This window comes from Athene noctua, chromosome 5 (genome assembly GCF_965140245.1).
Source record: "Athene noctua chromosome 5, bAthNoc1.hap1.1, whole genome shotgun sequence".
NCBI lineage: Eukaryota > Metazoa > Chordata > Aves > Strigiformes > Strigidae > Athene > Athene noctua.
Window position 1 is genome coordinate 59,379,047 of NC_134041.1, and position 25,750 is coordinate 59,404,796.

A 25,750-nucleotide genomic window follows, 5' to 3' on the forward strand; every position below is an offset into this window, starting at 1 on the left:
TCTTTTCTTTAAAAAGCATCTCCTTCTAGTACACTATTAGTTATAACATGGCACTTTTTAAGCAGCAAATGCTGCAACATAACGTTTTTCCAGAATTCTTAGTTTCATTCTTAGAACAGCTTTTTCACTAACAAGAGGTTTGTACTCTCATGTATATTGTTTTGGTTTTTGCAGTGAAAGATTTTCTCTTTCTAATTTCTGAACTTTGCTGCTGCAGTCTGTTCTAAGTATCTCCTCTGAGGAAAATTCTTTAACAAGACAGGACTGTCAATAATCCTAATCTTTTTCAATGTTGAAAAGGCTGGAAGGGTATAAAGTTCCATTCCTCCAGGCTTTTTCTTCCTCAAAGCAAATAGGCCAACTTTACATGGGTATTCCCTGTGGAGAGCACAGTTAATCCTTTTCAAGATGTAGAAACAAACCCTGTAATATGAATTATATGTTCAACTGGGTATTTACATTTCCAGGTGTACCATCCAGTAATGTACAAAAGAGAAAGCTGCAGAAGCTCAGAGCATAGGAAACTCATACACAAGAAGTGCTCTAGAAGAACATACAACAGGCTACATTATGATCTTTGCTTACTGACACCAACTGGAACAGAAACACTTGTCATTTTATGTTAATTGTGAAACAGAGCTGAGTCTGATCAGTTACTTAAGTTTTATGTAGGCAGCTTTACCATCTTCTGTATGATAGCAGGTTTTAGCCTACTTTCTTAAAGGCTAAGGTTAGACATCAATCTTCAAAAGACAAACAAATCTGATCAGATATCATATTTTAAACAGAATGGTCATCACTCCATAGAAAAAGGTAAATAAAACAGCTTCTGAACAACACAAAACCAGTATAAAGCATGTCGTCCCAGAAAAATAGTCAGAGCTGTTTGATCAAAACTCCCCAGACTGTGATTCAGAAAGTGTTTCACAAATGTGCACAAGTTTGACAAGACTCTGTGTCAGTTGCCTTTCGCCTAGCCTGGTATCTTCTTTCTCCTGCTCCTACTGTGCTGCTTGTTTCCATCCCCTGTGTTTCCCACAGGGGCTCCCCCAGCCATCCATCCACGTTTCCCTCTGCCTGAGGGGTTCACTCTCACCCCCCTACTTTTTACATCCTACACGTCCCATTCTGTCAGCTCTTCCTCCTCAGCTGTGTCCTGTCTACCACAGTCACTTCCCCCCAGGGGCTGGAGTCTCTTTCCCGACCCAGAGAGGCAGAGGCGGGAGCCAAGGCCTGGCAGGGCACAGAGCCCTGAGGGAAGGGCTCTGCCTGGCCACCCTCCCGCGGGGTATCCCGGCGGTAATCAGCCAGCTCTCCACAAACACAGCAAGGCCCAAAGAACCCACAGACTCCACAAGAAGACAGAAATGAACCTGGATGCTTTGTTCCAGCAAATAGAGTTCACAGAGAAGCAGGCGAGGGAGAAGAGGCACCTCATCCAACAAGGTCTGCCCCGTGGCTACCATCTTGTGAGTCCGGCGGCAGCGCTGACCACGCTTCATGGCCTCTCCATTTCCCGGGGGAAGAGCAGGGTGGCTGCGCTGTGCTGCATGAGGGGACCTGTGTCAGTGAAAGCTTGGCAGGCAGCCGGCCTGGCTGCTTCTTGCCAATGGTATGTTTTTATAAGAATGTAAATTTCACAAACTGAGCACACATTCTTACAGGTTTTTGTTGTGTTGCAGCTAAAGTCGATATAAATAGAAGTAATGAAAAAATTAACCAGATAAAAGAAGAGCTGAGCACTGCAAAAATGAAATTAGAAACTAAGGTAAGCAGGCATGTTTATAGTATACATAATAATGAAATACATTCTATTTACAAATATATGACCTGTTCTTTCAGGAATAGATTCATAAACACTTTCAAGGAGTACGCTTCAGCTACCAAATAACACGGCACTGTGAAAACTTAAAACTGTGCGTTTCTGTAGTGAAAAAAAGGTTGTTAAGGTCTTTCCCCTCTCACAAATCTCACCCTTCAGGCTAGCCCCTGGCTATATTCAAGGACTTGCTCACCTGATTTTCCAGATAAGGCTTCCAAAATCTGGAAGCACTGTGAGACAGCACATGTGCATGTGAAAGTCAGTCCTGCTCTGCAGACAGAGCCTGGCAGGGAGCAGACCACCACGTCAGGTCAGTCCGTTCACAAGACACAGCCACCAGACGTACGGTGAGAGTGGCCCCGTCTTAACAGTCCTGGGGCTTGGTGTAGCACTTGCCTTCAGAGGCTGGGAAACCATTCCTTTGTTGCCCACTGCCATTCATTAAAGGCCTTTCACAGAAAATATATTAAAACATTCCCTGTGCTTACTTCACAGGGTCTTGAGTCATATACTAAAGATCTTCCTGTGAGCCTGGGCTCACATTTAGGGCTTACAAGGCCTAAGAGTTTTTCTAGGGACAGTGGAGACAGAGGAAAGTTTCTGAATCTATTTAGTGTTTTTAAGATTTTATTGTGCATTCCATTTAACCAAACTGCAGGCATATATTCACATTAAGCTTCCAGTTTTGCAGAGCTTTTCACCATTAATACCTGTGGTTACAAATGATTTAAAAATCCATTTGCTTGTGCCTGAAAATGAAGTTTAAATATCATACCCTGTGCTCTTAAGTATCTGTGCTGGCAGAATGTGTATGCACAACAGGAAAGCATATGGAGCCTCCTTTGAAGTCAGAACTGTTGTAGCCTATCACCTAAATAAACATCTTCAAGAACCTTTGGAGGACTGCCTCACCTAGTTGTGAAAATAAATGTTTGGGGGATGATTTTCATCCTTCCAAAAACAGGCTCTTCTGACTTCTGTAAAAGACTATGTAATATATACAATAAATATCAACATTACTGCAAAGGGGTCAGAATAAAAGAGAACTCATTTACAAATATTTACTGGTTGCAAATTGAGGCTATAATCACGCAAACACTTATTCACATGCTTGCATTTATGCATGCCACAATCTCAGAGCCCAAAAGTGCTTTAAAATAGTAACTTATTTAACCAACACAGATTATATCTGGGTGTTGCTTATTAGGTAAAGCCCTTCATAGTCTTGCTCATAAATTTATTTATAAACATCACAATTTTATGTTTATACTACTAATTTGTTATTGATGGATTGTGATTTATAATCAAGGTTTATGTGGTAGATGCAGAAGGTCCCAAGAGTAGAGCCATTATTGTAAATGACTAATGGGAAGAGCTGAAGAAGTATTCCTAATTAAATCTCATATGCTTTACCCACCAGGATTAATAATATTCTCACTGGTGTCCACAAAAATATATTTGACTTGCTCTCTTAGTCTGACATTGATTCATTTATAGATAAGAAATTATAGAGAAAAGAAGTGGAATGGGAAAATGTATTTCAATCAAACTGTATTTAGGTTTAAAGATTATATAATTATTGAAATTATTTAAATTTATTTTTCAGTACAGGAATTAAGTTTACATATGTCTACAATAGTTAATGTAATTCAAATAATACTAAATAATGCTCTTCAGCTAATGCTGTTCAATTTGTCCAGCACCAAGTAACTCCACTCTGTATAACCATACATATCCAAGCACATGCATGCACAGCAGCTTATGCCTGACCAAGCAGATGAGAGTGAGTTCAAAAGTGTTTTGACATCTATTTCACAGAGGCTGCCTGTGGTCAATCAAAGATTCCTAGGAAATGCTATTTTTTTCCTCTGCTCTGTAAAATCAGGAAGCATGTAATTAGAGCCCAAATTATCACATTTTGCTTTTCATGGCTCAGTGATTTCTTAAAAAATATCTGTTATAAATGCATAGATTAAGTTGACATCTTACAGATGGAGAATCTACACTGCAGCTAGTTATGTTCAGTAATATAAATACAGTGATATAAGACTATCTACTGTCTTTGAATTAATATGTAAAATAAATATTCCTGAGAATAGCACTTTCTGGAAGCTTCACATGTCAGACATATCGCAAATAAGGGAAAAATCTGCCCCTTTCCTTTCCAACTCTCACATTCTAGTCTTAGGGCATTTGATTCCAGTATCCTCCTTTTTTTAATCAGATGCACTTCATCTGAACACTCTTCAAAATCATCTACATTATTGCATTTTACAATCTTTTCATTTTTACCTCTGTAATATCACTATTATTTGCTCTTTTCTGATTCTGCACACACAAACAGTCACATACCAGCCTGACTATTACATTTACTTCCTGATACTTACCCTGTGCCTTTACAGTCTGTGGGCAATTCTGCTAACTTTACTTTCCCTACTCATTTTTCTGAATATTACAGTCTGAGTCATTCTCTTGACCTCCTTTTCACCACTTCATCAGATGAATGATTCTCATCCTTTAAGACTCTTCAACACTTAACTGTTCCCTATTTATCTGCTGTTATAGTTTATCCTACCATATATCTTAACGTAGGTTAGACAATGATACAGTAGGTGCTCTGGAAAACTGAGAACTCTTCAGCAAATTTTGAAAATACAATAATTGAACAGCATACCCTTCTATCAGATAAACTACTGTTTAAAAGTAATAAAAATCAAACTATATGCAAAATGGAAGTTTGGGGCTTGTGGGGTTATGGACAAACTGTCTTTTACCAATGAGCTAATTTCCGTTCCACTTCCTTGGCTAAGAATTCCAGAAATTGTGCTCAGAAGAATATGAGTATATCCCTTCCTTCTTCACATATGCAGTAGTAGCATTGCAGAGTTGATGATATGTACAGCCATTCAGTCAGAACAACGGTGTTGGACCCCTGTCCCTCTGATATTTTTGTCTGATTTTATGAGCTTTACACAATTAGATGGAGGACACTGTATTATGGTGGGTAAAAGATCCCATATGATCAATATTCTTCCTGTTTTTAACCTGAAAAAAATTCTCATAAACTGAGAAGAATTTAAAATGCCATTTTAGATAGATGGACCAGCACTAAATGTGTTTTTTAAAGAAAGGATACTTTTCAAAAGCTTAGTGGTATATTGAAAGATTACTGGGGGGAAAAAAGAGCTGTTATGCTTTTGCTCGTCCAGCAGCTATGCCAGCTGTGTTTTAATAGGACCAAGATCCTTATGTATAATATCAAAGTATGTGAAACAATAAAACACTAACCTTACTTTATAACCTTTTTTTTTTTTTTTTTTTTTTCTTGGAAGGTTCAGCATCTGTGTGAAAAACAGTTCTATTTAGAAATTCTGAAGAAACGTGAAGACAGCTTAGAAAAACAGAAAGCTGAACTCATTAATCAAAAAAGCAGTCTTCTTAAAATCCTTGTATGTTTCCAGCTATGGTATTCAAACATGAGAGTATGTATGAGAGTAGTCAGCTTGAAAATTTGAAAATATGGAAGAAGTAGTGCTTTAAATCTGGAAAATATTATTTTTGTTTACTCTAAAATACTTAGCAAAGCAAACGTAGATAAATTCTCAATTTTAATTTAAACGATGATCTAAGGTAATGTATGCTGCTGTTTATCTACAAAGCTGATTTAACATTCTGTCTGCTGTTCTATGACCAAACTCCAATTCTGACATATTTCCTTTGTAAAAGAAAACTAGTAAGGTCTCACCTTAAGCCTCATCCACAATAAAACATGCTGAGAAGAATCAAAGGAAAAACTCAGGGAGGCCAACCCCACATTTTAGGAATCTTGCCATACTACACAATGTCTTTGATGCTAGACACTTGTTACATATACAGACAGATGTAGCTACTTGCAACGCCTACAGAAAACAAGCTTTTCAGTTCTCTCGTGCTAACCTGAATATTGCCTTCCTCTTACTTCATTGTGGATCCTTGCAGATGTAGAAAGAAATGGCACAGATGAGTAGTCTTCTCTGCATATGTATTTGTACTTTAAATCAACAGAGCTAAATTTTAAACATTCAGTATGAATCACCAGTATTAACCCTAAATCTTTAGACAGCTGTCCTTTTAATTAAGTAATATTTGTTCAGCATCCAAAGCATTCCCAATCCTAAGTATACAAAGAAAAATAAATATTGTAAGTACCATAGAAAAATTATTTAGTTATAAAATCTAAACATCCCTCGAAGAAATGTAAAGTTTCTTTTAATTGTAACGAGTCAATCTTGATATATATGTTATTTCTTTCTTCCTGTATATAGGGATCACTTAATTTTATTTAATTTAGTAATAAGATTTTTTTTAAGAGTTTAATATTACCTTCCTCTTCAGACTATTTTTTCCAGAAAATGAGACAGTGACTTCCTGTCAACTATAGCTTTCCTGGTAGTTACTGAGGGAGTTAAAATAAGTCTGCATTCTACAGAGGAATAAAACCCAGGTTTATTTCATTTAACAGTCTAGAAAAAAAGAGTGGCTATACTATGCCTCTGACTTTAAACAGAACTTTCTACTAATATCAATGAAGAGTTGAACTGAAAAACTGCTGGCACAACTGTATAACGTAATGTACTGTTTTTTAAAATGTTTTATTAAGAATAGTACCTTCACTTTTTCAGAAAAAAAGAAAGGTTAAAACAACAGACAAAATAATAGAGATGTAGGCCATTTTCATATTCTTTTAAGTCAGGAAAAGTAAATATACTGCATTTATACTGTAAGTTTAAGGATAAAAAACAACAGTGTGTTTCAGTTTTCCTAGCTTGACAGACTTTCTTTTTCTCGACCTCAACATTCAATTTTCCCTTTCTTTTTTTCAGACAGATGCAAAGAGAAAAATGACTGAAGAGGAAGATAATTTTACTGGAGAAGTAACACAGTTTAACAATGAGTATGGACTAACAAGTAATAGAAATCTTCTGATTAAAAAAAAAGTCAAGACTGAAATAAATGATTTAGAGAATGAGGCAGCTCTGTTGAAAAATGGTAAGTCTTATATTAAACTATTTTATCTTGGATTACCAGAGAAAGAATACAAATCAGTAAAATATAGCTGTGCAAAACATAATCTTAATTACATTCTCTTGCTGTCTGGAACTTCCTCTTAGCACTAAACTGAAAGAGTATGGTCTGACATGCCACATTACGCAAGCATAATTAAAGCTTCTTCTGCTCCCTATTCTCTTCAGTCCTTTCTGACTATGAGCACTGTGAGGAGAAAAAGCAGACCTGCAGAAGTGGCTTCGAATGTCTAATGTCAACCAGCACGGAGATGCACTGTCCTGCATAGGGCACTGTATTAGCTTTGCACTGATTATAATCACCTATGGTTGAGCTACATACATTTCTTTAGCTTCAAAACAATTATACGTGCAGATGTCTTGTAGGACTGTCTTTTACTACCACAGTATAACTATCTTTGAGTTAAGATACAGAATATGAGATTTCTCAGAACAAAGATGCAGACTGGAAAGCAATCCTTCAGCAAGGAAATAGGAGTCATCATGGTTCATAAGTTGAACGTGAGTCAATGACATCAGAATGCCAACATCATACTGAGACATAAACATAATTCTGACCTATAAGACATGCAAAATAATCCTCCACTCTATTCAAAGCAGTTAAGCTCTTAGCTGGAGTACTGTGCTTCTAGTTTTGGATATTACAGTTCAAGAAAAGATGTGAACAAGCTGGAGAGAATCCACATGGGACCAGTGAGCGTGATCAAAGGTCTGGAGAACATGAGAAGGAAAAAAAAATAAAAGAATTGAGACTATTTAACCTATGAAGGAAAAGACTGATGGAAGATAGGTATCAGCCTTCAAATCGTTAAAGAATTCTGTAAAAAGGAGATTAATATATTCTCCATACTTACAGTGAACTGAATAAAAAGTAAAAAGTGTAAAGCACAATAAGAGAGTCTGGCTGGCTGTTTAGAGATCCTTCTAGAAGAACAGTGAACAACTGAAACCTCTGCTTTAGGAGATTCTATCACCAAAGGAATTGGGAATCTCCATTACCAAACATCTTTAAAAACAGGTTAGACCAACATCTGTCAGAAATGACAGATGATCCTACCTTCAGGAGGAGGAATGCAGTAGATGACCCCTCAAAGTCCCTACCAGTGTCATGATTCTATGATTTATCAAGCACCAGCACTTTGAATTCCTGGTATCTACAAAGATACTGAAATGTGACTATCCATTTGAGTTTGTACTTGGTGGCACCCTCTTTCTGTATTTCCCGTTGCTCTGAGTCTGATCTACAACGGAGAAAAAATCTGTATTTGGTGGCACCTGTTACTTTTAATGATTCATTTTTACATATTCGGGCAGATCTGATCAGTCAAATGATCAGTAGGACAAGAAAGCCAACTAACATTCTCCTCTAGGTTCAGTTGTTGTCTTGATTCCATTCTTTTAAATTGCATTTCTTTTGAAGTGCAACTTGTCTGTCTTTGCTACACTCCTGAGCACTAAAGAGAAAAGTTTGAGTAACTCCTAGCAAGGAAATTATGTGAGGACCTCCAGTCGTTAGGGAAACAATCACAATTAATTCCAGATGCTGTCAATGTCAGGTTCAAATGACCATAACACTAAGCAAAATAAGGTCAGGTCCTGCTGAGAGGTGTCTGTTCACCACTTATTCAATGTCATCTTTCTTTCTAGCTGAAGTAACTCTAAAGCAAAACATTCTTTTTATGCCCCGTCAACAAAATATGTCAAACAATAACATTAAAAAATAATGTTATTTCATAGCTATGAATACATTAGATGACATAATTTGCTGTGAAGTGGGTTTTATATGACTGATTTTAGCTGATTTTAGTTTCATATTTAAGGTTCTTTTTGACTAGCTGAAGATGGGTAGAAGTAGTTAAGAATATTTATGGTTATATCAGGAAGACTAAAACTGCAGTGGATTTTAATTTAAAATATTTTTTTTCTTAGAAATGGAGTCGATGGAACATAAAAATACTCAGTTAAATGCACTCCAGGTGAAGAAGAATGAATTAAAGCAGGAGTTATTTACTCTCCAAAGTGAACTCAAAGGTGTGCTTGATAATCACTTGTTATGATCATTATTTGTGGCTTGACAAATGCTTCTGAAAAATCTTTTCTGTCAAGTTATTTTTCTCAAGAAAAAGAAATCATAGAAACAAGATATTAATATATATTTTACATTATGTAATACATCATTTAAGAATGTATTTATAACAAATATGGATTTTGGGAAGATTTATTTTAAATGTCAGTCATACTGAGGTCTACAGAGTTGCTGAATCATAAGCTATATATATGAAAAATAAATTTCTACTTTTTCTGGTAAGTCATATACTTAAATGGAGAATTTACTGTTTTAAAGTGAACTTAAAATCAACATAAATATTGTTTTAAAACTATTAACCTATAATTAAAGAACATCACTAAAATTCAAATGTTTAACAATCAACGTGACTTGGACTGATAGAGACAGATTTGACCTAGGTGCTAAACCTCTCAGTTGTAAATTCAGCTATCTTGTTACTGACATTTGTGTGTCTGTGCACAAAAAAAAAAGAAGTCTACACACAAAGCTGGGATGAATGTGTCAAATACACAGGAACCCCTATAGAAGTAAAAATCGAAAAGAGATAGAGAGAACCAAGAAAGGTTCTTTGTGAAGGGTAATCACAAGCAATCGGAATGATTTTGAAATCTGGATTAAAAAATGTATTCTAGAAGTGGTTTAGTAACTTTTTTACAAATGTGAAAATAATGTGTTACAGTTAGAGAGCTAAGAAAGACAGGCCATAAATATGGTCATAAATTGTTTGGGAAAACGAAATTTTCTATAAGTTTGCAGTATGCATAGCAATTAGAATAATAAAACAATTCATGTTCTTTATCCAGATATCTTGACGCTACAAACAGTTTCATGGAGAAATATTAGAAAAGATAAATTTAGAAAATGTAGGATGTCTTTGAATATGGGTGATTGCTATATATTTCTAAGGTAATTGATATTTTATGTTTAGACCTTGAGAAAGTAATCAGGGAGGCTGAAAAAATGACAAAAGATTTAGAAGCAGAAAAAGTCCAAGTCACTGAAAAACCTCAGACTGATCCTGAATGTTTAAGGTAAGAGTGTCATGTTAATAAGTTCTTAAATTTAATTTTAGGTCTGTAACTGCAGACGAGTCCTGGTAGCAACGACTATTTTACCTTTCTTGTACAATATTCCTTTGAAATCGGAAGAATCATTCATTTGTATTACTTGAATTCCTGTTGTTTCTAACAGCCTTTCACCCTTACATGCATACTCCAATGAACCAAAAACTGAATGTTTGGAAGGAAGTCAGTCAAATTTGGAGGAAGACCAAAAGACTGCTCCTTGGGTGGAAGGCCAGTTCTTAAGTTTTCATAAAAATTTCAGCAGTACACAGAGTACTGCTGAACTGCCCGATGCCATATGTGCTTCTGCTGAGTGGCTGTACAGCCTTCCCCAGAGCCTCACTGAGATGGAGTGGATTGGCCACAATAACCTCCTTGGGCCAGGTGGGCCTTGTATTGAAGCTACTAAATGTGGATTTGTTTTCTCTATGATCTCTACCATCAGGTCTAGTTTCTCTTCTAATTAAGCTAGTTTAAAACAAAATTGTGAAGATTAACCAAGCCAGAAGGCCTTGCACATTCTCTCTTAATAGTGAATACTGCTTCACAGGAACTGAGTGGTAATGACTCATTTCTTGTCAGTTTGTTTAAATGTGACATTTACATTTTCACTATGCAGAAAATAATGTAATATTTTCAACAAAAATCTTCCAATGCAGAAAGCCCCATATCACAGAATTAAGCATCTTTTTCCTATTTTATGGTGTTCTAGATGAAAGTGCCTATGGATATTTAAAAATATTTAATATTTAACAATGCAAATGAACTCCTAGAAAAGCCGGTCCAAAATATTTTCTAACAGAAATTGTCAGGGAAAACACAACTTTTGTTACATCACATTTTTCTTCCTATACATTTCTGAGGTTTTGACAAAAATAAATACAGTATGTTTTTGTTAAACTTGCCATAGAAAAATAAAATTTTGTAGAGAATCCTGAGCATTTTTCTGAAAGACAATTTGGTGATGGCCCATTTTTTGCTGAATATCAGTTTTTGAAAGAAAATTATATATCAGCCCTGTTACTAACTCTCTTCAACCTTTTACGTGGTGTTGAGACATGGCCAAAATTCCCTCAGCATAAAAATTAATTAGCTCACAAATCTGCATACAGTAGCAAAAACTTTGCATTCAACATATACATAGAAGACAGTGTAAATAATAATAACAGCAGCAATCCTGTAAACCAGCATGTTATAATTCACTCCTTTACATTATTCATTTCCTTGTGATATATTAGGTTTTGTGAATCATGAGGTTGTCAACTTCTTTCTAAATAACATACTTCCCTTGGAGTAGTTTACTGCCATGATTCCACTTAATACCCAAATTGGTGTAATTAGTTTTCTGTAACAGGTTTCCTGTGTATGAGGTATAGAAGTAGCAAACATATTACTAATCCTCAGTTCTACCACTGATTGCTATGAGAACTTAGGCAAATAATTCAAACCCATGTATGTCTGTCTTTCTGCATAGTGAAATTAACTCACAGCTCTGTGGAAAGATACTTTGGTTTTATCTGAGTGGAAAACACAAAAGTGGATAAAACATTAAATTCTCTTAACTACAAAGCCAGCAAGTGTCATATATAACCAAAGCTAGAAGGATGATGAGATTTTTTTTATTTCATAACATGTCTCATTTTATGGTCAAGATAAGCTTACATTATTTAATAATTGCTCATAGTACAAAATACAAAGTGCTCCTACTGCTATTACTACTATCACAAATAAGCAAGCTCTCCTTGATGTGTAATAATACATTGAAGAAATTTTCTTTACAGTGAAATATTTTTTTCTTTTCATATGCTGGACAAAATCTAGGACAGATTTACCTAAATCATACTTTTATTTTGCGCTTGCTTTTGATCCAAAAAGCTCAATGCTTTAAGAGAGAGAGATAGACCCAAATAAGTTAACTCAGGTGCCAGAAGCAACACAGCTGTGTTACTGTACTTCCATGTCAGCACTAAGAGATTCTGCTTTTCAGTAGAGCCAAGCAGGTGGTCCTCATTGGTCTGCTTCTGCATGTCATAGTGCTGTGCTGTTTAGAATTATCCTAAATCTTAGCAGACTCATAAGACTAGCAATTCTTTTTTTTCTTTTTTTTTGTTTTTTTCCCCCCAAAACTTACTCATCACTTCTTAGTTTGGACTACTGAATTAAGAGAATGAAAGGGATTTTAAAGTATTATGTGCTATAACCAGTGCAGTATATAAATAGTCCTCCTGGATGTATCTGCTTACCCTCCAGTACCTACAAGGAGGTCATCAGGAAGATGGAGCCAGGATCTGCACAATGCTGCATAGCGAGAGAACAAAAGGCAAAAAGCAGAAGTTGAAATAAGAGGGGTTTAGAATGAATTTAAGGAAAAACCTTGTTATCATGAGGATAGTATAGCAAAGGAAAAGGTTGCCCAGGAGGTTGCATAGTCTTCATCCTTGAAGGTTTTCAGACTTGACTGGATAAAGCCCTTAGTAACTTGGTCTGACCTTGTAGCTGACCCTGCTTTGAGAAGGACATGGGGCTAGATGACCTCCTGACTTTTATTCCAGTCTGAATTATCCAATGAACCAATTATCACTGTGGATTCCACAGCCATAGATCAACACATAAGCACTGGCTTGTGCCTACACTGCTCAGAGGCAGCATTATCTGCAACAAACCAGTCACCTCCACACTGCCTAGCAGTTGAAGAGATCATATCTGCTCTGGTCCCTTTGTAGTGTCTCTGTGACATTAAGATATAGTGTCCTGTATACACATATATTTTCCTTTCAAAATGCATGAAATAATTAAAGGAGTTATGTCCAGCACAGCAGAGCGTTGGTTCAAAATGACAATACCTAGCATGTGCGTTGCATGCCCTATAATGTGCCACAGAAGTGTCTGAGGGACCACGGCTGCTGCAGCAGAACACATGCTGATGGAGTCCATGCCAATATTCTCTCTGGAACAGATCCTTGAGCGAACTATCTTGTCCACTCCTGTGGGTGCCCTCTGAAGGGAATCTGAGAATAAAGAAGAATTCATGCAGTGTCAGTTAGAAAAACTAAAGTACCAGTCACCTGGGGTGAACCAGGTCCTGACAGTCGAGATACACCTTTGGCACTTGCAAGGGACCTTTTGCAGCCAAAGTGCCAATTAATGCAATCTTGCATATACTAGCATGTATCTTCGTAGGAATCAGTTAGTCATGTTAAAATCAATGCGATTGAACCTACTCTGTTTGAGAAACAACCCTTTTATCCTAACAATATGGGGTTTTTCCCCATAAGGAATCTATTGCAAGAATAGAATTTTTGTTTTTATAAATATTATTTTCAGTAAAGAGAAGAATATTTTGACACAATTATATATTTTATATTTTTTTCTATGAAATAAGAACAAAATTTGATTTTTATTATTTTTTTTTTTACAGAGCAGGAAACTACACCATTCTTTAAATGGTAAAAATGCCAATGTTTTTAATGCTTCCTTAGAACAAATGTGAGAGACAGTCAGCATCAATAACCTGATATATGTAGCTCCCAGATCACCCTGTAAGTCTGTTATTGTATCACATACCTAGTCCCAGCTTAAAAATCAATATCAAAAGTAGCTGGCAAGGCAAGAATCTTCATTACAATTAAGTATATATCTTAAAGTAAATTGCATTTCAGCTGAAGAGTGTAGCCAGCTAATTCAAATTACAGCAATTCATCTTTGATCTGAGAAAAATGCCCTATACGATGTCTGCAGTTTCATAAAATTTCTCCCAAATCCATCAAAGAATTACAAAAGGTCACGAGAAGCACACACCAGTAATTCCAACAGCTGTTGGTGCTGCAGTTACAGGCTTGTTCTAATACACAGCAGATACAGGAAAAAGCTAACCAAAATTTCAATGTTAAGCACAGATATAATTATTGATAAGACACTCTATAGTCTTCCTTAAAGTAGGCACACTGGAAATTGTAGGTCTCATGATACAGGTACGTAATTCAGAGGAATATTTAAGAAAAGAGAGTTTTTTTCCAGAAAAGATCTGCAATTAAAATCAAAAGCCTTATTTTAATCATCTGTTCTGCCAATGCCAACCCCAAACACGAAACAGCAGGAAAGAACGTTGGCATCAGCTCTCGAGTCATATTTCCCTGGCAGGTATCAAGTAGCATCGCTTAAGTGGAACAAAACAGAGTCCAGCAGAGACTGATACCAGTAAATTCCTAGCTATGTCATTTCACTATTATATTCATTATAGTTACTTACTATATTAATTATTTATTTTCTTTTACATTTTAATTTTTAATTTGTGCTGGCTCATGTAAAGCAACCTAGAAATAATTTTAATGAAGTTTACTTAGACTAAGAACAGACGGTTTCTACCTAAAATATTTTTCACACTATTTTAAATTTAGACTTAAAAAAAAATGTTTCTTTGAAACCTACATTTCTGTTCTACTTTAGAAAATCAGTAGCAAAAGGGAAATGCATGGTCAGCTTACTTTGTAAATATACTATTGCTTCTTATATTTCGTAATAGAGAAAGAGAAGCTCCATTATCAAAATTAGGAAGGAAAAACCAATGCTTTCTTTCATACAAATCATACAGCAAATATGTTCATTAGAGCTGAACAAATGTTTCATGCTAACAGCAGTCTGCCTAAGGCCATGCATGGTTCTGTGGTTTTAAAAAAAATAGTATTTGCAATTTAATTTTATGTTAAATTTTATAATCAACAGCTATCAATCTCTGGAGTGATATATGTGGTTCAAAATGAGTTTTTTAATTACAATCTCCTCATCGACTTTTTAAACTTTTCTTTTTAATAGCAGTGCCTAGTGGAGCTATTATAGTTTGAATTATGTTAAAATAGGTTTCCATTATAAATTGCAGTATAGATTTACAAGAAATAGATCAAATCCAACTAATGATATCTTTCTTTGGTAAAACAACCAATTGGTTAGATAAAGAAAATACAAATGCCATCCATCCAGACATCAGTAAAGTATTTGATGTTATCTCACATGGGAAACTACTAGTTAACCTGGGGAAGACCTATTAAAAATTTTGAGTAAGGAAATGAGTAATAGTAACAACAATAATAAATCTGAAAAAAAGAAATTTGGGGGCTGGAAGAAGGTAGTTACAGTCACAGCTGTTCTTGCTTAATGTTTTAAATAATTACTTCAGAATAGAAAGTGTTTTAAGACAATAGTGTAAAACAATTGAAAAACTCTAGACCTTTTAGTCTGGAGTTGCTAAAAAAGAGGAGGAATATAATTATATACAGTGCAAGTTTATGTACTTATACACAACTAAGGACTTCAATAACAGGTACCTGGAAGTAAAGGAGAAGAAAGGCCTGAGCAGACTACGTAATTAAAAAGCAACTATAAACATCAAAAGTCAGTATAGCTGTGGAAAAGGTAAAAGCAAGAAGTATTTCCGACAGAAAAGGATGGTGTAAGAATACTGTGTACAAATCTCTCACCTCCTTTTCAAGAAAGATGCATTCAACCTAGAAGATGAAGAGAGAATGAAGAGCCCATAATGCAGAAGGAAATAAGGATAATTCTAAATCCTTTCTAGCTCTGAGAAAATTATATAGTTCACATGAAGCGAAGCAGTGCATTATAGAGATAATAATTTCAGCAACAGGGTAGCTGTATTAATATGTCCATATTGAGATATAATTTTCCCTGTATAATAGAAAAATCAAGATATTTGAACTAGAAAGGTCATTGACCCATATTCATTTTCCCTCCCTTTCAATAGATATCTTATTGACCCCTAGAAACACATTTCAGTTCCGACATCTTTGATGTTTATACATTTTTCCTTTCCTGTGTAACTTGTGCTTACTGTTCCTATGGAAAGTAATCCACATAACTTTGGTTTGCTGTCTGCACAAAAGCAAATCTCATCCTAAGTGTGCACTTTAATTCAGTGTGCCTTAAATTTCCACATTTATTCATCTATAATAAGATATTCCTTCAAGACTTCTTGAGATGTTTTATGTATTTGGAGAATATAAATTTTAAAAAAACAAAAAACAAACCACACTTTTCAAGACCTATAACAACTTTTATAAATAGTTGCCTGATAGCATGCACAAAATACAAGCTTTAATCAATTATAATTATGTATTTTACAATCAGCATTTGATCCAGAACAGTAAAAGCTGAAATTTTCTTATACCTAAGGTATTTCTATTTATTTTAATATACATTTAATTCCCACTGTTATGTAGCCCAGTACCCTGTTCACTTTCATGTTTCATTTTATTGTGAGCCTTTATTATTACTACTACATCACCTTCTTAATTTTTATTCTATTTCTGCTCCATCAAGCACATACTTTTGTAATTTATTTGTTCAACTCAAGTGCCTGAATTTATGTTTTGAGATACTGAATTCCATTTAGGACTCATTTTCTCCCTTCCTCAATCAATTGATAATAGTCTGAAATTTATTGACTTCTTCATCTGTATCAATAGCATTTTCTGTTTAGTAGTGTCAGCAAATTGTAAATACTCAGCAAAATCTTGCTCTCACTGTAGAAATATACACATTAATTTAGTCCCAGTACTGAGCTGAGACTGAATGACCTCAATGCGTTAGCTCTCCTTTGGCTTGAGACAATAAACCAAAGTCCTCTATACTTTCTTCAGTCTCAATGAAGTCTTAAAACTTGATAAATGTTTCTCCTGACCTTTATGATAAAATTGAGGAAAATCAACATACATACTCTCAAGTTTATATGTAACTTCTTAGGGAACTTCATTTTGTACCATAAATTCTATGCCTCATATAGCAGTGTCAATCAATTCCATTTTATAATAGACTCTAATGTTTTCCCTTGTATTTATGGTTGAAAAACAAAATAGTGGCCATAATCAAGGCAAAGACAAGAAGGAAAATAAGAAAAAAATGTTTTACTTGTCTCAGCAAACCATAACTAAGAGACAGCCTGCTTCTTCTGCAACTCCAACAATAACCAGGTAGGTTCTTTTATCCCCACTTAGAAAAAAAGGGTCTAAACCCACATATTCCCCCTGCCTTCTACACAAACTATTTCTTCTTTGAGACCTCTTTACATAAAATTATTCTTGGAATACAAGTTCTGGCTACTGAAGTCTTGATCCAGTACTTTGAATCTGTGGATGATTTTCAGAGAAACCTGTTTGACAATAACATTATTTTCATCATAGTTCAATTCATAATACCAGTGTGTATTGATTTCACAATTATTTTTCCTATTTGCCTTCTGCATATACAGCTGAAACTCAAGAATAGTGTGTATCAACCACAAATGCCAATGACATTTAATAGCTCTGCTCATTTCAAAGCTGCAAAATCGATCATCTTCGGTGATCTCCTCCTTCTTCATCTCTTTGTCACTTCTGGCATTCGAGAGTAATGGAAAATGGACCACTGATAGCAAAGCTCAGTGTAGGGCAAGCTAGCATCCAAAAAATGCTGATGCTGTTGTCCCACCTACTTGATTTAAGTCTAGGCTTTGCTATCGCTATTTATCTTGAATGTTTTTCAAAGGAATAGTCAAACCTTCTTTCACAAATACAGCACTTCAACTCCAGCTGTTCATTAGAGCTCATTACCTGTGATGCTGTAATTTGCCAATACACTGTTAGTCCAGTGCAATGACTTTTTTTTTTTAATAAATTTTATTGTCATCAGAGAGACCAAAATGCTAAAAATAAAACAAAGGACATGGAGGGCCAGATGTTAATGTGATTTGTCAGAATTTTTTTTTTTTTGAGATTTGCTTTTTATCATAGTCATAAGGAGGATATAATTTTCATATTAATTCTTGTTCTGGCAAAAGGTACATCTCTTTCCATTTCCAAAGGTGCAGAAAACCTGCCCTCCATCTAGATGGTGTAGTTTCATGAATAATTGGTTTGCACATTCAATCTGATAGTGGAAAGATGAATATGAATATCCTGCTTATCTTAAATGTAAAATGAAAAAACTAAATCTGCTTCCAGGTTAAGCATTTTTTTGAATAGTTCTATTGCCTCACATTCCTTCTGGTAAAACTTCATCATTTATTCAATAACTCAGGCGTCCCCAATGCATTAATTGTGTAGACTATAACCCAACAGACAGCCCTTGTTTTGTGAGTATAATATTCTTAGCACATACTGTAATTATCGAGCTTCTAAATAAGAAAAAAGGAAGACCTGAAAGCAGAATCAATTGATTAATGTAAAAATAAAACACCACATTTGAACTATTGTCTTTTATCACCACTACCCCATGCTATGTAAGGAGTTGTGCTCTCACCACATTTAAAAGTTTTATAAAATATTTTAAATAAAATTTTAAAATCCACATGCAAAATATTACAATCTGAAAGCACATCGTCAACAGGAATTAATTCACAATCCCAAGACACAGATAAGCAACTCTTACTGCTTATCTTCTGGTTGTTCTATCCTTAGTGTACACCTAACATGGAATGGTATCGCTCTTAGCTGACAACTAGCAAACAGACTATGCATCAATTTTACAATGTGGAAGACAATGAAAGAGCATTTTTTCTGAGATTAACACTCTGTCTTTTCCTAAAGTAAATTAGGCAAAGTAGGGTTTTTGTTTGTCTTAAATAAAATAGGGTTCTTACATCACACTAACAGAGAACATAAAGAAAAAAAATGAGGCAAGGCAATGAAGTTAAGCTGATTTAATCAAGATCAGAAACTGATCTTAGACCTTGAAATGAACTTCTCTCAATGAAAATGTAGTACAGTACAATGTATATTTAATTTCTTAAAGTGTAGTTCAATTTTTTTTTTTGTTTGAGCACTTGTATGTATTATGAATGCAGGAGAAATATTCCTGGAAGAGACATTTGCTCCTTTGTACTACAAACACACAGAGATGATAAGTTTCCATATTGACGGTGAGATATTTACATTTTCCACAGGAACAGGAAAATTAACTTACAGTACAGTCTTATGCTACTATTCTAATGCCACATAGTGACTAAGCTATATTCCTCTTATATGAAGCTATACCTTTTAATAAGACCATTGTCTTGTGCAGAAAACAAACTCTATCTGGCATAGGACAGCTAAAGATGTGCATCATCGATATAACAGGGTTAAATAATTTATTCCCCATTACAGTACATAAAAGAAAAAATGGTTGCTACTTCCCTCTTTCAACTTCAGAAGAAACAAGGTCCTGCTTTGATGCAGTAGTTTAGATATTTAATAAGCAGAATATATACTTTTCTTCCTTTTTTAAAGTCTGTTTATATCTCCCAGAATATTCACATGAAACTATATTAACTGAAACTGTATTAACATGAAAGCGTATTCATTGAAGCTGTATTAAGGGTAAGCAACTTCAGCTTTCTCATTATGCTTTTCTTATGACAGCCATGGAAAAACTCAGTATAATCTCATCACTTTGTATTCATCAGACTGCTAAAAGCTCTGGCATAGATTTCTCTTGCTCTACTGAGTATTGACTTAAACCACTACAGTCACTGATGTGCAAAAATTTAGGTGTCTCCTTTTAGCAGGACTAAATAACCTTTTGAATGCAAAAATCACTGTATTAAAATTGGTCCTTATTGTGGAAAAGTTGAAGGATTCCTGGCTGAGACTATTGGGAAACAGTCAGTAAGCACTGAAGAATAATAGGAGCAGCAGGGAGAGAACAGCAGCAAAAGCAAAGGAGTCTGTGGAGGGGCATGGAGCAATGATTGCACAGGCTCAGGCAGAGGACCCATCCAATCCAGTATTCTGTCTCCACCAGTAGCTGCAAGTAGATATCCAGGGAAAGTAAGAACAGTAACATATGGTACTTCCTAAGTATCTGCATTCAAATTCACATGTTTAAATAAGGAAAATGATGACTAACGAGGCCATAAATCTTTCACAGTTTATGAAAACAACATGGTTCAGAAATTTGTCTAACAAAGTACTTAGTCAAGATATACTTTATAAAAACCCAAAATGTAATTTTCTGAAGTTCCTCACATTGCTATCACAACTGCCAGTGCTGAATGAAATCCAGCAGTATTGCAGAGAGCAGCGTACAAAACTGCCAATTACAGAATTAGCAAACAAATCCTGATCATGCGAATAGATCAATGAGGGTTTTCTCACATAAGTCAAACTGACAATTGGGAGAAAAGCTGAAAAAAATAGTTACCCAAGCAACAGTTCTCTGATCTGAAAATTCGTTTGGTTTTGGACGCAGGCTCAAGAAAGAACTGGAAAACTGCAAAGATGATGACTGGGAAAGTATCTGTGAGACTCTTCGAACAGAAATTGAAATTCTGCAAATGGTATTCCATTTTCATTATGTATTTTAACTGTTTGATAATTTTATTTTTAAATGTGTAATTTAAGATGATTAGCAGTGGTTTTAGATAAGCAGTTTTTCATACTATATACACAGCCAAACATCCCTGCATTGCAGGTTCACTGCAATACTCATTTGTTTTAGCATATTATTTCCAAATGTCCAGGAATATAATTTCTCACAAAAAAAAGGAAGCACAGAAAAGAATGTTAAGATACATTTGTAGCACAAGAAAGACCTATTTGGGGGACTAGGACTAATCATTAGTTTCTTGAAATCTGGAAATCATTATGCATTTAGTAGCTAAATTAATCTTTATCCAGCTGTCAGTTAAATAGAAGATGGGAGTACGGAGAAATAGGATGATAATAGCATCCTTTTATTTAATGTTTTATTTTGTCCATTCACAAATTCCTTACAAAAACTTAATAAAGTGTGTTTTGTCTCTAAATGTCAATCCTAACTTCAAATTTCTTCCTAGTCAGTCTATGTAAGAATACAAAGAGAAAAATTATTTTGAAGACCCATTTTTGGAAATAAAAGGATTTTAAAAGTTTATTTCAGAGCCCCTGATTGAGTTGTATGAAGATGCAGCTGCCACTAGCATCAAGAGCAGAATATCAGTCATGGGAAACTTGTATTACTCACTTTTATGATCAGTTTCAAGTTTCTGTTGGAGAAATGTAACTTACTTGTACTTTATCTGTTAATTTTATCATGCTTGTCAAACTTCAGAAACAACAAAAAAAAAAGTTCAATGTTTAAAAACTTCTCTGTAAAGAACACACTGAACTCACTAAATTTCATTTTCTATAATTATTTCTCTTTTCCAGAATCTATCACAAAAAAAGTCTTCAGACAAGTGAATAATGTGGCATGTGATATGGAGTGTCATAGAAACTAGTCTTTTGAGTATTTCAACACCATTTTACTCAAGTTTATCGGTTTTGCTTCTACTTTTTTTGTTTAATTAAACCACAGTTTCTATCTGCCTTTACTTTTTATTAAAATATTTTTTTATTAATTTAAAAGTGGTGGGGGGGTTGTGTTTCATCCTCAAGTTCAACAGCTATCCATCTTTAGTTTCCTCTTTGTGGCCCATGAATGGACAGCACATAGTCCACTACACATACAGCTGAGTTCCTGTATTACTAGCTCTATTCTCTATGTACCATTTTTTAGAATGAATGCTCTCCTATTTTTAAGGTAGAAATGTGGTCTTATTTGAGAGGAAGACAACTATTACCATCAAGAAATACTTAAAAGGAGCTGTGGCTATTTAGTTTACACCTTGGCAATGCAGTTCTGTAACAAGCTCTCCGAAACAGCTCTACTCCAGCAATTCTGCATGATCATCCAGAATAGTTTCCAAATCTACTGAGCAGTAGATGCCTTCATTGATGGTAAGCCAGTCCGTTACTTAGCACTTGTCTTGATTGCATGAGGTCTTTCCTTCCTCTCCCACAACCCATAAAATACTGAGTGCTCGCTTCAGCACTTGACAGCAAAGATAAAACCATATTCTAAATGAAAAGCCCACATTTCTAGAGAACTGGTGAAGAATTGCCACTGAATGAGGAACCCTATTCATTCAAGCATGTGGGATGTGAAACTGCTACAGCAGTTCCCAACCCCACAGTAGGAACTGATTTTATGATTCAGGTGCTTACAATAGGATCCTCTAAAAACATTCTGTGCTCAGCCTCTGTTCACTCTGTGGTCACCGTCTCATGGCATCCAGCTGTGTGTGCAAATAATTTTCAATCCACTTCCCACCTTGGGAGTGGGGTGGATAATTCCTCTTCACTGGTTTTTCTACACCCAGAGCTCTCCAAACTGTGCAGGGTGTCTGTTACACATAAAACTGCAGAATATGTTTTATTAAGAAGGGAGGAATAAATCACTTTTGGAAGCTGACCAAATTCTGCTCACTATGGAGAAGGTTTTTTTCTCTTGGGACACAGCTGCGGTTTGAAGTCTGGCTATGTTTGATCTGCAGCACCAGTATCAAAGAGCATTCTGATCCACTGGGTTAACTAGGATAATTCCAAGGGATTGGAATTATCATTCTTAATAACCAGTGCTCTTGGAGCTGACATCCTTATAAGTGGTTTTTTTGTCTCTTCCCTAACAGAGATTCTCTTAGGGTGTGCTTAATTTTAAACAATTTTGTCCCTCTGACTTCTGTTGGACCATCTGACTCTTTTAAAGTTCGGCAACTACTGCTTGTGGGTTTCGATAAAATACAGGGCATATTGCAAAATGATACAGTTGCATATCAGAGTGTCTACAGACAGCTAAAACAGTGCCATTTCTGTGTTTAATTGCTGGAAACAGATATAAATTTTGGATACGCTAGGATGGCTGAGTTTATCCTGACCATTTTATTCATTCATGGGAGTTTGCTTTAAGGGAGTTAAGCGTATTGGCTAATCAACTGGAAAAAAACATTTTTTAAATTCATGTTTATCCACTTATACTTGCTTTTATTTGCAAGAATCCTTGCATCTCTTTTGCAATGTCTCATATTTATATAGTTGTTTGGTCCATATAGATTAAATACTCAGATATGACATGAAACAGAACTCACTGATTTATAACAGCATTCCACATACTCATTTCATGTAAGTTTTCATGTATCTAATAACTATCAATTAATAATAATGTCCCCAGTCATCCGAATAAACATCTGGGGAAAAGAAATATGGTAAGCCCTTTTCAAAGATACTTCAGATTCCAGGAAACCAGTTGCAACTTCAGTTTTCTGGGGGGAGTTGTTTGTTTGTTGGGGAGTGTATTGTTTTTAGTAGCTGTGAATGTCTAAGGTCTTGATTATTGTAGTAGAATTACAGCATAAATATAGCAAAATTTGTAATAACTCAAATGGCTAAAGCTCTCAGAATCAATATAACAACAAAGCAAGAATAAAGCTCACCAAAAAAAGTGAAACAGAAATCGATACAAATCCTATTGGGCTAAACAAATCCCTCAACAGCTCTGAAAAAAAAAAAAAAAGTAATGCCAGACTAAACCAGCTGTTGCAGGGCGAGTGTAAAACATACTAATTTTTCCAAGCATAAAAATATATTTGTCACCGCTGTCTTATGAATAATATAATTTGGGACAAATATAATATTTCTGTTTGGAAGACTCAAACATAAAATTAAGCAAAAGTTTGTGTTTTGTGATTTTCTTTAAAATTCTCAAACCAAGAATGAGTAAAATAATGAGTGCAAAACTTTTGTCATTTTTAATAAATGTTACAGAACAGTATGTATGCCATGAAAATTGCCATGAAAATACACAGAGTTATTATAAATAAAATTATTTCACAGACATCACAATAAGAATATTTTTTTAAAGGTTAGATTATACATTATATACCTTGCATATGAAAGTCTAACAGAACCTCTGAGGCCAGAGGAAGCAGTTGTCCCTTTTTACAACTAAAGAAGATGAATTAGAGCCATAGAAATACTTGAAGCAGTTAAGTGAGAAAGAGAAGATAACCCAAGAAAAAATTTATTATTCCAGTGAAAAAAAAAAAAAGCATAGGGAAAGATGGCCATGCTTCTGTATTCAACCTGCAAAGTGCTGCTATTTAGAATCAACAGATAAAAATTCCCTCAACTTGAAGAGAGACAGAGAAATCCTTTAGGTTACTAAATTTACCTAAATTTATCTTTAGATTACCTAAATTTACAAATCACAGCTCCCAGCCGTGCTTTGTAAAAGACACTTCCCAGTTGCAGCCTAATGCAAACAGATTACTGCAAAGGAAAATCCAAAATCCATTTTGAAAAAAAAAAATCTAACAGGAAAATAATTAAGCCAGGCCATGGTCCTGAGAAGGCTTGGGAAAAAATCACTGAACTTTCACAGAATTTACCAGCCAGGATGAGTAAGTTCTGACTGCAGAGGCCCAAAAGGTAAAGTCTGTTAAACCCTGAATCTACAGTCATGGGTTTACAAATCAGCCTTAATGAATTTGGAGGCAGAGCAAGGACAATCCAAGGTCAGAAGCCAATGAAACTGAGAGATATACTAAGCCAAAGTCATGGTCAGAGGACGTGCTGAGGGGCCCAAGAACCTCAACAGCCAACAAACCAGCAGACAGAACACATACCACAGTGAAGGTATGGCTTAATTGTGTAAAAAGCACCCCATGTCCTCATGTTCCTTACCAGATACATACCTATTCTTGAAGCAAGAAACAGCTACAACTGGGAGGAGAAACAAAAAAGGAACCAAAAGGCAATTGTTTCCTATAAAAAAGAGTAAAGCTACCACATTTTCATGTTATTTCATTTATTAACAGTTCATTCAAAGACTATCAAGAGAAACCACTGAAATGTTTGACCACAGAATAGAATTACAGTTAGCTAATGCAACAGTACCCACACAAATGATCTCTAATCGGTTGACAAAAATATGATTGAATTGGTAATAGTGCCAAATTACTGTTATAAAATGAAGAACAGCAAGAAATAAAGAACACGTCACAAAAAAAAAAAAAAAAAAAAAAAAAGAAAAGAAAAAGTACCTGTAACTGAATGGCACACTAAGTCAATAAGAGTAAATTCACATGTATGTCACAGGGGGCAAAATATCAGTTGAGGTCAGGCATCCTTGTTCAGATTTGGTTTCTGGGGTCCTCACTCACAGAGGCCGCTGACAGTCTCCAGCTACAGAGCCGGTTGCCTATGCAGAGCTTGACAGTTTGGCAGTTGACTAGTCTAGAAAAGTTAGATCCCAAGGGAAAGGAGATTTTGTTTTTAAAATCTGTGACTGAATTACACTTATAACCAAAAATGGACCAGGAAAAGTACTTGGAAGGACAACCCCTGCCACAGAGGTGTAGTGGGGAACCTGAGAGCACAGATCCTACAAGAGGAGGAACTTGGAACTTCTCTTCTAAGGGGAAGACCAGAGAGAGAAGACAAGTTCCAGCTCTATCTCCCTGGTTAAGGATGCCACGCCTGACCAGCACTACCACCTATCCAGAGCGGATCCTCCTTGTCCTTCAACAGGATAAAGAGCACTGCTTTTGGATTTGCCATTCACTACATTTCTGCTGCAGATTCAATCAAATGTAGAGTGTTAGGTCTTACTATATTATGGGGGTTAAATACATTAGAATTTTTAAGAGCTCTATGTGTTTGTCTCTGTGCGAGTACCTGTTTGGGTGCTTTCTGCTCTAACTGAGGCCGTAGTATCAAGTCAGAGTAAATTTGGATGACACAGTGGGTATCTCTGTATGTCAACACGCTGGTCCAAGTTTAAACTCAGTATTAAGTCAGTACACTAGCTCAGGTGTAGAACAAGCCAACTGGCTTACCACAGTCATTTTCAATTTGATCGCAGTTTGTAACACAAGAAAGGATTTTACCACTGGTTGAGCTGAAGTAAT

The 25,750-nt window shown here is 35.4% G+C and overlaps 1 protein-coding gene across 1 annotated transcript; it reads left to right on the top strand.

The window, feature by feature from the left end:
* The first annotated feature begins 1,367 nt into the window (after nt 1-1,367).
* Nucleotides 1,368-21,206, top strand: CCDC172 (coiled-coil domain containing 172). The gene is made up of 8 exons (XM_074905953.1): nt 1,368-1,446; nt 1,683-1,768; nt 5,155-5,271; nt 6,685-6,850; nt 8,815-8,916; nt 9,882-9,984; nt 20,236-20,323; nt 21,174-21,206. The coding sequence occupies exons 1-8, from the start codon at nt 1,368-1,370 to the stop codon at nt 21,204-21,206; spliced, it is 774 nt and encodes a 257-aa protein (XP_074762054.1).
* The last annotated feature ends 4,544 nt before the right edge of the window (nt 21,207-25,750 follow it).

Coding starts and splice junctions, on each gene's coding strand:
- CCDC172 (XM_074905953.1), top strand. CDS start 1,368: ATGAACCTGGATGCTTTGTTCCAGCAAATAGAGTTCACAGAGAAGCAG. Junction 8,917..9,881: donor TCTCCAAAGTGAACTCAAAG/GTGTGCTTGATA, acceptor TTTTATGTTTAG/ACCTTGAGAAAGTAATCAGG. Junction 20,324..21,173: donor AAATTGAAATTCTGCAAATG/GTATTCCATTTT, acceptor TCTCTTTTCCAG/AATCTATCACAAAAAAAGTC.